Source organism: Trichoplusia ni, chromosome 1 (assembly GCF_003590095.1).
Source record: "Trichoplusia ni isolate ovarian cell line Hi5 chromosome 1, tn1, whole genome shotgun sequence".
NCBI classification, from domain to species: Eukaryota; Metazoa; Arthropoda; class Insecta; order Lepidoptera; family Noctuidae; genus Trichoplusia; species Trichoplusia ni.
In genome coordinates this window covers 2987171-3006035 of record NC_039478.1, presented here as the reverse complement: position 1 = coordinate 3006035, position 18865 = coordinate 2987171, and the positions used below count along the sequence as shown (strand labels likewise).

General features: G+C 33.8%; 1 protein-coding gene across 1 annotated transcript in view; it reads right to left on the bottom strand.

Moving 5' to 3' along the window:
• Window positions 1-431: 431 nt before the first annotated feature.
• The window catches only part of LOC113500144, a 32250-nt gene continuing 13816 nt past the window's right edge, over window positions 432-18865 (bottom strand). Inside the window, exons 5-8 of the mRNA XM_026880845.1 lie at window positions 17483-17608; window positions 12828-12992; window positions 1405-1629; window positions 432-600 (exon numbers count right to left, since the gene is read on the bottom strand). Coding sequence (XP_026736646.1) covers window positions 479-600; window positions 1405-1629; window positions 12828-12992; window positions 17483-17608 — 638 coding nt within the window. The 3' untranslated portion in view covers window positions 432-478. The remainder of the gene's footprint in view (window positions 601-1404; window positions 1630-12827; window positions 12993-17482; window positions 17609-18865) is intronic.

Below are 18865 nucleotides of genomic sequence, written 5' to 3'. Positions count from 1 at the left end.
ATTTTATAAGATCAATTTAAGAATTGGTCTTATAAAATATCATACCCACTTGGTTTCCACAAGACCAGTGTATTCATTTCTAGAAAATTATCATGCTTAAATTTTTGGTATCGGTTCTCAAGTGCAGCAAAAATGTGTCAAACTGCACGAATGAAATCCTTACTAATATTATAAATGCGAAAGTACCTAACTCTGTCTGTCTGTTACGCTTACACGTCAAAACCACTGAACCGATTTTAATGAAATTTGGTACAGAGATAGAGTTGACCTTGAGAAAGAACATAGGATAGTTTTTATCCCGGACTTTTGAAGAGTTCTCTTGGAAACGCGATATAACCGACCTCGACGTGGGCGAAGCCGCGGGCGAAAAGTTAGTATAAATAATAGCAAAGCTAAAACCTTTTTTACGTTCGCTTAAAATCACTTTTTTATTATTCTATTGCTTTAATTTTAATATAAATATGAATATGTCAAAAACTTAAACAACATTATTAGTGCAGGGTTGTTGAATATAGTTGAGGCAGAATCCTCTGTTGTCTATGTCGATCGGGGCTTCTATGTTGTCAGTGTGAAACCATAGACGGAACGGCTTTACAGTACCTGTATAAAAGAAACACTCTGTATTCTTTGTAAGACTAAACAATTATAGAGATTGAACAAAGGACTTATTGCCACCTCTAAGATTTATACTATAAAATTCCACAAGTTCCACACAACGCCATCTAGTCTCAAATTTAGCGAAACATGTATTGTCAGTACTAGACGAACTAAAAAACATGCCCAAAACACATACATATTATAAATCAATTACACCCAGGCAGAACAAAAGATCGTGACTCATCACACAAACATTTGCCTGGGTAGGAATGAAACCCACTACCTCCGGTATAGTGGTCAGAGCCGCTAAACTAGACCAACAGACCAAGAAGAATGTTATTGTGGTTGATGAAGTATGACAATGCAGTACTAGATGTTAAGCAGATCTTCTTTCACAATTGTAATATTTTTTAGGAAATGTGTTTTGTAAATCCTATATTTGACACATTTCTACTGGCCTCTAAATAGGAAATATACTGCAAGATATGGTTACATTTTTATCGATCTTCATTTAAATTTAAAACTATAGCAAAAATGATTTAAAACTTTAAATGTTCAAGAATTCGGATTATTCTCGTATAAAAGTATCTTATTGATAATTGACTCAGACTTTGTTTTTGTTACATTCAAGTTACTTATTCAATCAGCACAGAAGTGATTCATTCTTGTCTTTGACGTTCAGATAATGTAATGATATTGTTCTGGCAACTTGGTCAATTATTTATTGTGTTGCGCTTTTACTGTTAAACTATCAAAACGTGATACTAAAAAGGAAATAAGAAAGAAATAGATTTAAAAACTCCTTACTCATAACAGTTGCTGCTTGCATTGACAACTCAGCCGAGAAGGTCCCTCCACAGATTCTGTCGGTGCAAAGGGCTTGTGCTGGCTGGATCCGACCAACATTGGTGGCACATGGCACCAGCAGCCAATCGTTGGCACAATTATTTGGTCCAGCTCCTGAGCCAATCATGGCGTTGACTGGAGTGTTGCTATTACCGCTTAGGGTAAAAGCTCGGGAACGGTTGTTTACTGAAAGATAGCAGAAAAATATAATTAGTTATTAGTGATGGGCAATATTTTGGGTTTGCTACTTGATATTTTCGGGCCACGGCAATGTCTTTTTATTCATTGTTTTAGGTAATTTCTATAGAGTCTTAAAGATAGGTTGCCGTAAAGATGAACCGGTCAAGTACGAGTCGGATTTGTGAGGATTCCGTTCAAATATGCTAAAGAAAACTAATAAAGGTGCAAACAGATATATCTTTCACCTAATACATTTATGCCTGTAACAACTGTTGTTTAACCTCGATCTTTATTTCTCGTTATAGCATCGGCAGAAATACATCGTGTCTAAAGTGCCTATAGTCTAGACATCAGGAATTATGAGACATAGCCTGATGACAGACATCCTGATAGGCAGCCGTAGGAAACTATAAAAAAAGAATGAGTTATCAGTAAAATTTTATGTATATCTTTCTATCTATCTGTGTATATTTGTATTTATTCTAAGCCCTGTCTTCAATATTCACGTAACATGACAGAATAATTCACTGCAAAAATAAGCATGTATGATTTTTCTAATATCAAACTATTAGTAACGAATATAATGTAAAAAACTAGGTATATCACCTAACGATGGCACGTTTTCTTTAATTGAACTGTCAGTATTAGATTGAGTTAAAGGCTGAAATCTTTTGTAAAGTTCTTAAGGTCAGCGAAATGTCACTTACATAATTGAGTGACCGTTCGAGCACGAGGCTTGCATTGGGTGCAGGGAGCTAAATTAGGATTCAATCAATGTAACAAACTCATTTTAAAAGTTCATAGAAACGGCAAACGACGATCTAACCAAGGCCCAAAGAGATCGAAATTTTTTGTTTTTATTTTTTATATAATATGGCATTAAACATACATACAACTAGAAATAATTCATTAGGCAAAACAACGTTTGCTGGGTCAGTTAGTGTAATAGAAACGATTCTGAACGTAGTACAAAGCATGTGTGAATCTATGAACTACAATAACAATTTACTGTGTGGCAATTTACAAAATTAAAACTGCACAAAAAATTAAAGCTTACAATAATGAAAATGAAAAATTACTGGTCTAAATATAAGATTGTCTTATATACTAAGGTTCTAAAGCGTCCAACAGGCACAATAAAGAATTTAATTGTTTGAAAAATATTATTGTTTTGCTTCGTAGGGGTTTGGAGGAACCTACGTTTGTGCGGAAAGTTGTAACTGCAGCTTATGCGCGCACCCCACGCCTCGTTGCATTTCTGGAGACTACATAAATTATTCTATTTCCTGAATCTAAACAGTTGTAGACATTATTACTCAAATAAATCCTCTGTTTCTAGGACAATACGTCGCGAACAGAGCTCCAATAATTTGTATCTATGTAAAAGTTCCATGCTAGTCAAACTACTTTTGTAACAACGGTACGTAATGCATGGCTTTTTATAATTTAAATTGTAATTTCTCTATAAGTCCTGCATATCTACACTAATATTATGAAGAGGAAAGATTTGTTATTATTTTTATGTTTTAAAACATACTATGGATAATAACACTGAGACACAACAAACACCTTCCCCTAAGGTTTACCGGTCAGATTCTATGACTACAATAAACGCGAAGATACAATGGAAAATGTGGCAAAAACGGGGAAAAATATTCATCTTCGAGGGCTTTGGTTCAAAAATGAGTAACTTATATCTTCTAACCACGCGGACGAAGTCGCGGGCAATAGCTAGTAATATAATAATATTTTATAACGGAACGTATTTAAATTTTATCCATTTTCTGCTAGAGCTTTTGACACGTTACATACAAATATTAATTACAAATGACACAAGATAGACTATTATTCTTTATTATAAACTTTTTGTTTTAGTTTTTATTTTTCTAAATACAAGAATAATAAAAAAAAAACAAAGAGAGAGAAAGGTTAAGAAAGAGCCGCGATGGGATTCGAACCCACATGCCCCGACTACATGAGTCGAGTGCCTTAACCATTCGGCCACGCGGTCCAGACCCTACAATTCAAATTTAGCACCGTATTCGAGCCGAACGTTGAACTTTTAACTCAATACTATAACATCGAGTTTCTTTACATTTTATTGGAATGTAGAATCGCGTCCCGCAGTGAGCAAGCATGACATACAATACTACCCTGTAAATGAAGAGGACTGTGCCAATAACTGACATGAGTAGGTAATCATGAGTAAATCATGGTTTTGTGGGGCTTAGTTAATAAGTTACCTACCTATTTGTTTAAAGATAAATAAATAAATAAAAAAAATAATGTGTATGGAAGTTTTATTTTTGTAAAGGTTTGGATATTTATATTGTTACTAGCTGACCCAGCAAACGTTGTTTTGCCAAATATTTTTTTTTCAAGTTTTATGTATTTTTAATGCCACATTATAAAAAAAAAACAAACAATTTCGTTCAAAAAATAAAATATATTTTTTAAGTGTGAGCAACCCTTATCACTTAGGGGTATGAAAAATATGTAGATGTTGTTCTATTCTCAGACCTACCCAATATGTATACAAAATTTGGTAAAAATCGGTTAAGCCGTTTCGGAGGAGTACGGTAACTAACATCGTGACACGGGAATTTTATATATATTAGAAAAAAAAATCATTTTGTCAGAAAATAAAGCTTTTTCAAGAGGTTGGTTAAAGAAATTTTTTTATGGTAACTGATTCAGATTGATCTATTTGCAGAGAGTAAAGCAGCTATGAAAAGATTACTCACCCTCACTAGCTGTTGCTCGCGACTCCGTTCGCGTGGACTTCAGTTAACAGGACTAGACAGACAGGCGGACATACTCAGCTATTTTAGCATTACGCATATTTAATTGATTTAAGTAGAACTAACATTATAAACGTGCAAGTTTGTATTTTTATCACTCTATCGACCAAAATTTTGTACACATATAGCATATAACCAGGATTACCACATGGAATAGTGGATTTATATGTCCTCGTGAGGTCTTCCTCGATTCCCACGCCTTAACAAAAAAAAATGACGGTTCACAGAAATGTAGGCATTAGACATCAGAATAAGGCGAAGAAAAAAAAATGTGATTTTTCTAAACCATACATTTTGTTTTATTTCTGATTTTCTAATTATCTAATTGCCTTACCTAATTATCTAATTGACTTGCTCCCTCACAACGCTCGCACGGGCCAGCGTAGTCTCGGCGACACGAAATTAGTTTTGTGGCGCTTCATTTTGATTTTGCTATATCTCCTAAAGTATTTATTTAATTTGTATTATGTTAAGGAAAAAAATATTAGAATGAAATGCTCATGTCAATCAACCTATTTGAAATGATAAGGATTATTTCTGTATTTGTAAAAAGCTTTTCAAGTTTGCGTATTAAAATGTATATAGTATGTTATCCTTAAGAGAAAGACTTGTGGAAAGTTTTAAGTTTTAAAGTTTATAATTACTATTTTTTAATAGTAATTATATAGGTCTACAACAGAAAAGTTCTAGTATCTAAAATTACACGATACATTATTTTGCTATACATTAAAGGGTTCATGCATCGTTTTCGTTAAAAGCTTAAAAACAACGTTCTTTTACTAATATCGTTTTTTTGACCTGGATAAAAAGTAGCCTGTGTGAATCCAGGATTACATCTATCTATATACCAAATTTCAACCGAATCGTATCAGGCGTTTTCGCGTGAAAGGATACCAAACATATATCCATACATTCTCATATTTTTTTACATTTAAAATGTCAGTTGGATTTTTAAATGTAATTTCTTTTTCAAAGGTCAGAGTATGAACCATTGATTATGACATTAAAAATACAAGAACACGTGGTTGTTTTTAAGGTCAAAGTAATAAAATTTACCCCATTCTTATTATTTTTTTAAATTTTATTTTTTTGACACAGTCTTCAATAGATAATTATGGATAGTTAAAGTAAATAAATTAAGGACCATGACAAAAAATACACAAACAGCACTCGAAAACTTCTCAAATCAATTGTTTAAACATTTTTGCTTTTCATTTCTTCCAGCGATACTAACGTATAGACGGTTTCTGAAGTGACGTTTGCTATTTTACACAAAATCACATTTTCAATTTAAAAACTAAAATAGTTAATCTCCCAATCCAGGTTTTCCAACGGTTCATTGAATCGCGATAGCTAATTTGCCTAAAAAGCTGAACTTAGTTTTCAAATCCCTGATTTTCTTGAACTATAATGACGAATTACACTCCTGAGTGAAACTGTTCAATAAACTAGTTCATTGATTTGGAAACTGTTAAAATTTTCTTTGATAATTATAAAAATATTTTCATGAATAAATTCGTGCTATTTTTTTTTAAAGAATCATAATTTTATTTTGTTTTGTATCCAGATATTTTTTATTGAAGTGAAAATTTCTTTAGCGGCGCTGAACACTATTTTTGTATGGGTAAAAGCATCTAAACTCGCATCAGGGACACGTGATGCTGATCGAAAAAGCGAAAGATGAGAACTCATTTAGAACAATACTGCATCGATAGCGATATAAATAAATTCCGAATTCTACTACATAAATGATAGAACTTTTATAATGATAATAAAAACAATTCGTGCAAAAATTTTCCATTTCCATATTTTCACTTCTGCCAGCACTCCCGGAGTACAACCCTTGGTTTTTTTTTATCAAAGTTACGCGTAGCATTTGGATTGGGTTTGAATTAAGGTCTGTATAATATAAAATGGTCACATGTATCTTTAGGGTAACCCAGAGTATGATCTCTTGATAACTAAAATCTACTTTAATATAGTATTAATAAAAATTAAATGTTTCAAAAGACAGAAATAATATTAGTTTCCCAACAACTTTATCAACCGCGGCGGAATTTCCCTCGGTTGTCAAACACACTAGAGATCTGAAAGTTAAACATATCTTTGATGTCTCAATGTTTCAGCAAATTTAATTAATGAAATGCGTACGTTTCAAATCTGCGGCAATACCTCCGCTTCCTAAAGTAAGGCTCTTGTCTTTGTTAAAAAGAGATGCCATGAGCTCAGTATGTAGCGTTGTCTCTTTCCCACAACCGTACCACTTCTTCTATAAGATATGGTGAAAGGTTTTCTTATTTAAGTAAAGGTAAGTTTTGAAACAAGTACGTATTACTGGTTTGTCTTGAGGTAAGTTAATTCTAGAAATTACTGCTCATAGCGGCGGATTCTAGTTCTACCAGCAAAGTTTCAAAGCAATTGGCTGAAGTTTAGAGTTAAATCATCATTCAAATTATGTAATGATTATTCAATTAGCAAAGCTATTTTGCAATTGACAAATAAGAAGTTAACGGTGCCACAGATAATCAAACATAGCGGTAAAACTCACACATCTCTCATAGAAAACAGCTCATGATATCTTTATGGCTAAACCATCTTTAGATAAGAGCCTTTCAAATGAAAAAAAACACCGCATCAAAACAGTTCACAAGTTTAATGCTACATTGCCACAGACAGACACACACAACTATGAAACTTATAAAACCATGCTTTTTTGCGTCGGCAATAAAAAATAGACTAGTTCCACATACAACACGTCATCATAACTGCTAAATAATAATTCATGAAAACAAAATACCGTACAAATTCACCCACCCTGTACATCGCCAGGTGCAAAAGCCCCGATCCGATAAAAGCTGGTAATACCGACGCTAGTTACCAGACCGTGCCAACGTAAGCCCTGTCCATTATTTGTCCGTCAACATTTCACCATAGATTCGTCCACTAGTTACAAAAGCACGAACCGTCATACAAAGTATACAAACGTGATCGTTTCAACCGGCCTTCGCTTAACGCTTTCCCCAATATCAATAGGCTTTACATTCTGCCCGCTCTTATTTAATTGGATGCGATTGATCTGTGCAAATATTATAATAATATTTTCGGGATAATTAAGGTTGTCTGCGGGATATTAGTTGAGTGTTTGGTTAAGGATAAGCTGTTATGTCGGCTGTTTGATCGGGTAGTTGGTATAGAGTTAATTGATAGACTCTCGACTTCTGAGCATTTGTGATATGTATTAGATGATTCGTCAGACGAGAAACTGGACTATAGAGTAATTTTGTTTTTGGTTTTGATCTTAAATGACTAGTTGATATTTAGATATTTATTTTACATTGGTTAAGAGTAATGAATATGTGTATCATGAAATTAAAATTCAATATCGCCCGTAAGACTAAAAGTAGACGTCATTTTTATGCAACAATCTTCTTCAATACGCAGTCAACTATTTTATGATACTACCCACATTTTATTTCAGGCGGTATACTCAAGTGATTGAAATCAGACTTGCAAATGAAAGGCTGTAGTAAAATCGTAATCGTGAAGACTTCGATTTAGTAATATGTTCTTCGACATTTGATTGACAATCAGATTTCCATATCCCTTTTCTCACCATCATGGCCTTATCAAACGAAGCTAAGAACTACTTTGATTAAGTCATAATTATCTTGTTCTTTCGCTACTCGAAATATTATTTATTTATTTATTTAATACAGCATGGAAGGCTTACAGCTAAATACAATTCTAATAAAAAACAGTTTGTGCAACAGTGAGCCAATTACAAGCCTTCGCTTATAGGAGATCGCATGGCAATTAATGTTTTGTGAGCAAACATAGGTAGAAGAAATATAATACAAATAAAAAGGAAATTACTCGTATTTAAAGAATTTTAGGCGTATGCATCGTCTTGCCGCTGACACACTAGTTAAAAATGGATCAAGATCGTGCTGCTTACATAATTTGCTAAAGGTTCTACTTGCACGTACAACACAAGTATTTTGCCTATAGATTGTTAGGGTGTTTGGTATTCGTATTGGTGGGTTGAAACGAACCGATGTGGCCGGAACATTAAAACCAAATTTCGCGAAGAGGTCGCAGCTGTCAATTTCACTTGATATAATTTTGGAGAGAAAACAAAATCTGCTATTTCTCTACGGTTTTGAAGTGGCAATAGATGGTATTTCCTGCAGAGCTGGAAGTACTTACTAGAATCATATGGAATCCGCTGATGGTAGCATAGATATTTAATTAAGCGTTTTTGTACACTTTCAATGCCATCAATATATTTTTGATATCGCGGATTCCATACCGATGTGTACTCCAAGTGACTACGAAAGTAGGTAAAGTAAAGAATTTTGAGTGTCTTAGAGTTTGTAAAGCATTTGGAAAGCCGCACCATGAACCCTAATGATTTCGATTTGCTAACATTAGGTTATTTTTTATCAAACACACTCACACATAATTCATCTTTTAATATAAAACCATCTAAGTTGGAATCGCTAAATCCGTTCGAGTGTTCGTCATACCAATAATATCCCTCTTTTGCAACGGGCTTCAAATAGGAACTGAATGATAATAATTTTGCTTTAAGCACCAAAATTCTCCACATCATTAATATGTATTGTGGTTACCGCTATAGGGACTGATACGGGATTAAAATGAAATCCTGCATGATTTCGGTATAAATACAGCTAGTGGTTGCAGTGTTACATATGAAAATCAGGCGAAAGGATCTATGAATGGCATTGTTTGACTGAAACAATGGATTGAAAACTGTCTTATGGTGCGTTTACATCGACAGTATCTTATGCGAAGGTATAAAATTTCGTGTCTCAATGTTAGTTAGCATACTCTTCCAAAACGGATAGATAGATTTTATAAAATTTTATTTGCATATTGTAGTGCTTAAGGGTGAGAATCAGTTACTATCTAGTTTAGTGTTTTTGTCTTTATTCTTTGTTTTGTTTTTTTTCTATTCTAGAAATTATTTATGTTACGGTTAGTTAATATTATTTAAAACTTATCTATATGTCCTTATGTCATGAGACATTAGTTAGAACATCTTTTAAAATTATCGTACTGTACATACATTCCTAAATCATATGTTCAAAATTCGACTAAGCAAAGTAATAACTACTACAGTTGCTGCTCAAGTCACTTGCTCCTAATTACTTACTTGCAATGTCATTTAAGCCATTCTACTAGCCTGTTCAAACGCACATTTTACGAAATGAACACGCTTTTCATGCCGTGGAAATATGCATGGAAATGGAATTTAGGTACATGACGTCACACAATACTTCGTCTGTAGAGGTTTCCATGATAAACAGAGCGCAATTTATCCTCTTGTCGAAGAAATGTACAGTCGCGATCAATATGCATTTCATTACCCGCTACTTACAGTTAATAGGCTTACTCCGTAGTTCTTTATTCCTGATTACTTTCTTGGAAGATGAGGTTCTGAAGGCAAGGAATTTATTAGTTCCTAAGTAATCTATTGGAAAGTTTTTTAATAATGTTGATGTTGAGATGGTTTATTTTATTTTCTTTATTTTATAGAGGGCTTCTTTATAAAGTGTTTTTACTTTGTTCTTTTGTTGGCAGTGTTTCTTTTATGAGAGCTTACTTAGCTCGTTCTTTGTTTAGGTGGATACTTGGATAGATGTTTGATATACCTATTTATTTCCTTTATGTGGTCATTGAGAAGTGTAGAGAAATATTAAGAGCATTATAAACAAATAACATACTGGAACAATTACTTGTTTTGAGTCGCGTTAAAATAACAAGCATGGAAAAATCTTAGTAATATTTCAGCTTAGTAATGTTGCAGCGTTATTTGGTTTAAATTTTGCGTTAACAGGGAAAGTCATCTCAGTTTTAATACTCTGAAGTTTAATTTACATACTACTAAAAATATTAAATACTACAAAATACCATTAGAAATCTTGTATCTAAAAGTATTTTTGTGATCTGTTTAGTTTTCAAAGATACTATTCAGCCAAAATCATTAAATCTTAAAAGATTTCATCACCCTTACCGACTCATTCAACTTCACCCAAAACGGGCCTAAAAAGAAATAGTGATATAATAAAAAATATTCCTTAAACGAAAGCACGTATTAGCCATTAGCTTTAATAATAAACTGTCTATTTACTAGGTCACTGGTGGTAAACAAAGGGCAAGTGAATACTAGTTTTCTGCTAACTCAATCATTTGCCAGTTTAGCTTGAACCTTGACCGAACGATATCGATTATTGAGAACGTTAAGAATCAATTACCTCGTCTCAGGGGTGGCCAAGTTCAGTAGGTACGGGTTTCATTGTTTTTTTTTTTCAAATTATACCATGGAGTTTCTTTTGGTTTGTTTCCATAGAAAATGAAAACTTGTTATAATAATAGATCATTATTATCTTTCGAGTATTGCCTGTAAGTGGATTTTCTATTTATTTCTTTTTCCATTTGTTTTCTTTTTGAGTAAGTAGCTCAACGCTCAACGATTGAAAAAAATATAATGTACCTATATTTAATATAGATAATGTAAATTAAGTTTTAATTACTTCAAATTAATGTTTAAGATTAACTTAGCTGTGAAAATGTATTCATCATTTTTTATTGTGTTCAGTATTATATTTAAATTAAGCTTAAAGTGGTATGTTTTCGATGGACCACCCCTAATCAATTTAAAATTTAATTTATTATTTTTATAATTTAGAATTTTATTTTTTATAAAATTATGTTATTTTTAAATGTATTTGATTGCATTCTGCCTCCGATTGTACTCGTACACATGATTACGTATTCCGATCCGTCACCGAGTTGGTTTTTGGTCAAGCGAGGCACTAATTGTTGGTGATTGTATCAATTGTCTGAATCGTGCAATGTAGAGAAGTAGATTTAGAGGAAGTGACACTAAAGTTCACGTAGTTGGTAGATAGTCTAAGAAAATATAAATTAACATAGCAAATATATTCATTCGAGAAATTCAACTATCTATTTTTATTTAATCGTGTAATACTTTTTCTTTTGATATATTTTTAAGACAAGGGGTTTATTTTTTATTTGACATAGATTGACGTGAATCAAATAGCGAAGAAGTGAGTTCTTGAAATTGGTTATGACACACAATATTGCGGCAGTCTTTCATCTACTTACACGGTTTGATCAAAGCTCAAGTTAACATCACACCAGTGCACGTACGAAATGAAGGTTTATTGTAGAGTTATTGCCCAGATTTTGATTTATTTGTAGTTGTCATCTTCTAATACATAAAATTCCCGTGTCACGATGTTAGTTACCGTACTCCTCCAAAACGGCTTAACCGATTTTTACCAAATTTTCGAATAGAACAACATCTATTTTTCATAACCCTAAGTATGGTTGCTCACACAAAAAAAAAAAATATTGTATTTTTGTGTCGAAATTTTTGTTTTTATTTTTTTATAATGTGGCATTAAAGAATACATACAAGTAGAAATAATTTATTAGGCAAAACAACGTTTGCTGGGTCAGCTAGTAATATATAATGCACTCATTTAGGTACGTAGAACACAAACATATTCGAGATATTCTTAAGCAACTCAAAGCAATTTTTCTACAGTCTAGCTACGTAGACGTCTATGATTTTGTATGGTATTTGCAAGAAAAGAATTCAGGGGAACCAACAAAGTCGCTTTGCAGGTTTCTGTACTCTTAAAAGGAACCCTTACTTGGGAACTTTTTTGTTCGTCTGTCTCGCCGCCCTTTTACTGAGGAACGCGAAGAGTTTATACATTAAAATAGGTATTAAGGTGTAAAAGCATTAATACATTCTATTTCAAAGCCTTAGTGTTGTGGTCTGACCAAAAAACTATGAAAACTACGAAAAAAAGGCAAAATAATGATGATCCTTGTGGTTTTATACATCAATTTGTATGCACGAGGTGCAGGTTTGATCTCAAGGCAGGCGAAGTACTAACATTCTTTCGGCTTTTTCAAAGTTATATGTACTTACTTAATCATTACACTTAAGACACCGTTGACAAATGGTGAAGAAAAGCATCTTGAAGAAAACTGGATTTCAAATATTGCAATTTGAAATCTCCAACTCGCAGTGAGCTAGAATGCTGATCAATGAAACCTTCCTTTTACGGGAAAAAACCTATGTCCAGCTGTAGAACGTTTATAGGCTCGTAATATACTATAATCTTCTTCTAATAAAATTAAAAATCTTCGTCGAACTCCTCCAAAAAAGCTCGACCAATTCACATCAAATTTTGTGTTTGTATTGGGTGGATCTAAATATCGGGCAACATCTTTATTTCATACCCCAAACACTTCTGTATTCGTACCTATATGTTTCTTTATGCACTATGCTAAAACAACGTCTGCTTTGACAGGTAGTAATCAAATAAAAACAAATGTCACCTGTATCAGGACAAGCTGTGTACTGTATCCCACAGAAGTTCCTCTCCATTCTGACGCAGATCCCATAGTCCTGGTTACTCAGCTGTAACCCAGACGTGGGATCATAATTGAATGATCGCAGCTGACCCGACACTCCCGTGTAATATTGCAGGCACCCCTCGTCCGCTGGAAATAAAACAGTGCTAGTTGATTTCTTTTGTTTGCTACCGAAAATAGTGCCTATGGCGGTTCGGCAGTTTCGCATATGTATAGTGTGGATATTGATTCGTATGTTTTTATTCAGAAGTGTGTTTCGTAGCGCAATTAAGTGTTAATTTCAAAGTAAATCTAAGTCTTGGTAAATTTAAGAAGATTTTTTAACCTTATTTCTTGTAGGATCATGTGAAAATCAGTTAGTTGGCTGTTTAAAAAAAACTCTGGTTACATGAATTATTAAATTTATAAATCATTTTATTTTAAAGAAAAAGGTTTTACTATGTGAACTTTGTCAGCCTAAATTCTGTTCAGTTATAAATCAATTGGCGCGCGTAGTCCACAGCATGCATGAAACGTGGTGAGTGGAAACATCCCTTTATTGATTTCCCGCCACATTTCACCTGAGGCCATCTATCTCGGCTACAATTTGAGACTAGACGGTGCTACACAATCTGTCCATAGCTAAGTACAGCCAGCAACATAAGTCGGGCAGAATCCCGACGAATCCCCGAAGAATTTTTGTTTAGTATGATTTAATTATATTGTTATGAATATTTTTAAGACCCGACGCTAATAGGAAGGTCGATTGTTAAGTGGAGTATCAATTACTTTATCTCAATCTTTGCAATTCTAAAGATGATTTGTCAGGTGGATTATTGCTGGCAGTTATTAAAAAAATAATTTTATGTTACATAATGGCACAACAGCAACAACACTTGTTTCAGAAATCATATTGTGACCGACTTTTTTTGCTAACTGTACAACACGATCTGTTTTAGTCAACTTGTACTTGCTTCGTTGAAGGTATTGAAGTGTTTTAATAATAGTATATTACATTAATGTCACTATTGGAAATGAGACGCAAAAAGATGAGTACCTATTTGGTTGACAGTTGAAAAAAGCTGTCTCTCTTGTCGTTAACTACTCTTGTGTAAGACGAAAAAAAAAGTGGTTATTAAAATATGAAGCACGCTGCAAATATTCTTTATTTCGCAGAATTCTTGCAATTATTATAATTGATAAGACGCAACATCTGGTGCTAATTATATCTGTGGTGATAAAATAGATCTAATGGTCTTTCTCGCTCAAATTTTTGAATGTAGCTTGCAATAAAATAACATAAAAAAACATTCTTAGATCATTAAACTAATACCATTAATAAGATTGGCGGGGTCAACAGAGATAAAAATGGTAAACTTCATGTAAATATAATACCTTAGTACCTTTAGTAACCCTGACCTTCAAAAAGTGCTGAAGACTTTTGATTTTGAATAACATACTAATTAATTAATTCAATTAAAAAACACCGAGAGTCGTCGTGTTCCGAAAAAACTTTTCAAAAACCATTACAAAATCCATCTCAATTTACCCCACCAGTCCTTCTCACCCTTTAAAACGGGTTTTCCAGCTTTTCACTTGTCCTCTTGATACAAATAAACCAAAATGAGACCACATCTGTACGAGACATTTCTAAACAGGGAGAAAAACCAAACTGATACTCAATTCTTAATTAAACGCCATGTAAGCAAACGTGACGTGTAAAAAAAAAGTTAACTCGATCCATGCATTTTATGAAGCGAGAAAAGTAAACCGGTCTAAGGTTCTGTACAAAAGAGTAGAGATACAAAATGAATTTGAGATAAAATATGTGCGTTGTACTTAAAATTACGGTGTTCATTTCTGTGCTAAAAAACATTACTTTGTATCAAAGTTCCCTTCCCTCCCTTCCCTTTAAAATGTATAGGATGCTTTGAAGCAAGGCTTCTTTCGTTTGCGAGTTTTTTTTATATTTTGCAGGATGAGCGGCTTTATCTTTTGGCTGCGCTGGTTTAAAAGAATGTTTTTTTTTCATAGCTTTAAGAGACGGTACCGTCCTGACGTCTTGAGATCTGAGTATTTAATAAAATATAGCTTCACGCTTTCACGAGAAATAGGGTGTTTAGGTACAGACAGGCAGACTAACAACAAAGGAATCTTATAAGGGCTCCGTTTTTTCCTTTTGAGGTACGGACCCTAAAATATAGGGTAAAGCGCAATTACAGTGCATTGTTAGAATACAAAGAAAAAGTTAAACATAAAACCGAGTTATAATTGAACTGGAAACTCAGTCCATAGTGAACGGAAGTAATAGAAATGCTGAAACACAATATCTACGTAAAAACTCATATTACAAAATATTAAAGGTCGTATATTCGTTTCACAGTCAATCAAACATGGCCGTCCAAATTTGCATACTATAATGGTGTAGGTATACTTGAGTATTTATTTGCAATTAGCGATCGCCTGCGGCTAATCTCGCTTGGGATATCCCTGGAAAGCATAACGTTGTCTTTAAAGTAGATCAAAACAAACCATACGATACTTCTAATCCCTTCAAGTTTCGTGACGAACGGTTAACTATTTTTGCATGAAAGCGTAACAAAGAAACTTATATTTACATGAAAAACATAACTTAGGATAAAACACCAAATCGCTTGCTGAATTGTTATAGATCACCCTTTCACGAAACGACCATGCTGTGGAGAATTTTACAAGAGCGGCGTGCGGAGTAAAAGGACCATTTACTTCAACAAAAACAACGATAAGTGACGTCAAAATGCTACAGGTTGCAACTCAACTGCCGTAAGATTCCGATCTGAGGGTATACTACTTGCTCGTGGAAGCGTGATAGAGCAATACACGGGACAGAGTGGCATCTCTCTCCCACACAAGCAAAAATATTACTCCATCAACTCATGCCGCTAGCGGAACGTCGAGTGAATGCCATTCGTACGAACGCCACATGACAAAGAAATTCTCGAGAATATCCTCAAATATATCACTACCATATAACACAAACAGAATTTTGTTCATATTACCACAACAAAATATCGAATTATTGAGTAAACAGGAAGTCGGCTAGACGACCCGCCGGGCATAACTAGTACAATATATTTCCAATAACTGAGGATCGAAAGTAGCTCCTGTATTTACATTTAACGCAATATATGGTAAAACAAACATCACACGTAATTGGACCTGCCGTGTCTGTGAAAAAATTAGAGTAAAAAAAAACTTCGGATTGCAATACGAGGGTACGCGTTTCACCAGCAGTTGTATGGTCAGCCAGTTAGTTCTAAATTCGTGTATTTTTTTTAATAAAATATCTGATTTCATAGAAATGTTTTGTTTTTCAGTCTATTAGTTAATGCGTTCAAATTCACTATTCAATATTTTGTTTTTGTTGATTCATTTCTTTCTAAATGCATTCTTTGATGCAAATTAGATGTGTGATTTTTATAATTATTGGAACCTAACTAAATTTCTTGTCAAATATCTTTCAAATTAATAATATTAAAACAACTCTTAATAAATAAATAAACTCTTTCTCCTCTCTCCTACTATCGATATATTATGCTGTGCCCGACAGGGTTCATAATTGTCACTAAATTATATTTATACATAACAACTTGAATACATTATGGCTCGCAATAAAGAAATTGAGATTAAGGTAAAACACACATTATTCAATATTTGTGTTTTACCACTTAAGCTTCTGATCCTACTTACTTGCCGTACAATAAACAGGGGAATGCACAAGACATTGTTAATTAAACAAAGACAGCTTAATTAATAACTTTCCTCAACAAGGGGTTAACTTAGAAGTTATATTCTTTTATTTTGTACCAGTCTCGTCATGTAGGGAGGAAACATTAAAAAATACTCCAAAAACATCATTGTCTCTGTTTGTGTGATCGTACTAGCTTTGACAGAATTCAACGTCCGATTTACCTTCCTATCCGTACAAGTCTGTCAACACAGCTACATGCGTCACGTTTCGTTCGGTAGCCATTTTAAAGTTCCAGTTGGAACGTTTGATATTCCATTTTTCAATTCCATTAAAAGTTCAAATATTGGAATGGAACGAGCGTGGGTACGTTCGAGTTTCGACATCAAAAGCGCAGCACTACTGGGCATAATAAAAAATATACATTTCTCTACTTTTCACAAAGTCGAGCTAAAAGATGGCTGCCATTCCTGAATATCGGTACAAATAAGACCAAGCTAACGATCTACGCTCGTAATTTTATTTCATTCCCGCATAGGGCAGGTAAAAACACAAATTCTTGAAGTTCTTTTTGCGAAATTCACAAACATTCGGCTTAAATACCTCATATTTTTATTTTTACCCCGTGGCGATGCGGCAAGCAAAAAACTATCGCGGACGGAGCTGTGAGCAGAGCTAGTGAAAATAAATCCGCGCTAGAATCTGTTCCCTTTGGCCGGTAAGCTGAGCACTAATTACAAAAGATCTCGTCAGTTTGTAATGAATAAATATTATTCATGTTAAACACACAGTAACGTTTTAATTAATTCACAAAAATATAGATGCAATGTGAAACATTAATCTTTCAACACATTTAAATTGACAGTTTTCTGTCAGTTTTTCCTTAAGAAAACCCTTATATAACTGTTCTTACCTTTGTAAATGGTGCTGCAGGGTATTTGAGTAACCTTCACTTTCCACAGCCTCTCAAATGTAGAACCGCTTGTCACGAACGTCAGTTTCACAGGATTTGTCATGCCGATACCTGCATCTATATACACTGTGAAACAAAAATAACAGGTGAATAGGCCGTGAGGACGTATTGTGATAGGTGAGTTTTTGAGACGCTAAACATGTGTCTTGATGTAAGCCTTAAAATTGTAACAAATTCTATTTGAAAACGAGACAACCATTAGTATAATTTATAAAACGAAAAGACAGCTATAAATCAAACCTATTTTGTGAAAATATGTACAAAAAAGGTCTTTACCACTTGATACAATTTCTGAGTTTATTGGGCATTTATACAAAAAATGATAAAAAAAAGTTACTCAATAAGTCTCGATAGTTATTAACTTATTGAACTATAAATACCTATATTTAAGTAGTTACTTCTATTTATTTGTCTTTCCCTTCACTTAAGACCACCTTTATTTATCACAAGGTATATGACGCACGAGGTAACATGAAAACATTAGAAATCCGATCCCATTAATCAACGGCGCCTGAAGATATTTCTATGAGAGTCTACGCCTTTGTAAATAAGAAATTGATACCTGTTTTCCACCTACACAGTCTAAGAAGCTAGTTATCACTAAAAGAATGTTTGATATGAAATGTAAAGGTAAACTGTGATGTATTGTTTTTCTTCTATAACGCCGACGCTTTGCCTCCTGGTGCAAGTTAAAAACTGCAGTTGTTTGAATTCCCCTTACATCCGAGATTACGTAAATAAAGCACAAGTCTTATAGAAATATTTTAGCTGCACATTATATTAAGATATCTTATTGGTATAAGGCGACTGAGCCGAAGTGCTGCGGGCAGATATTTGTTTGACTATTATTTTACATTCTTGTGTTTCTATGCATTCAATTTAAAATATCTCCGCAACACAAACGCTAATTATTTTTCTCAGGGAGTCATTGAAGCCAGCTCTCCCTGGCAACAATAGAGTATCAAGATGAGTATCGTCGAACTTACATAAAACTATTTTTGTTTGACATTATTTTTCTATTTGTTAAACGTGTAACGCTGCCATGATGGTGGTACGAAAGCAGTGATACTTCAATAAAACTATCAGCGCTCCTGTGAATGGGAATAGAAAGAGAGGGCGCAGGTAATGCATGGCATTCGAATTCATTACCACATTACGAAACTCTTCCGCGCGGAGGGACTCTACAGACTCTACTTTTTTGTTGAAAGTTGAAAAAACTAGTTTGTTGTGAACGTTGTCCCTAAACGAATAATCTAGCCTACTGATGGCTGTATACTAAAACGTCACTTGTTTTTAAGTTGCTGTCTCATCTCATGCTTTCCC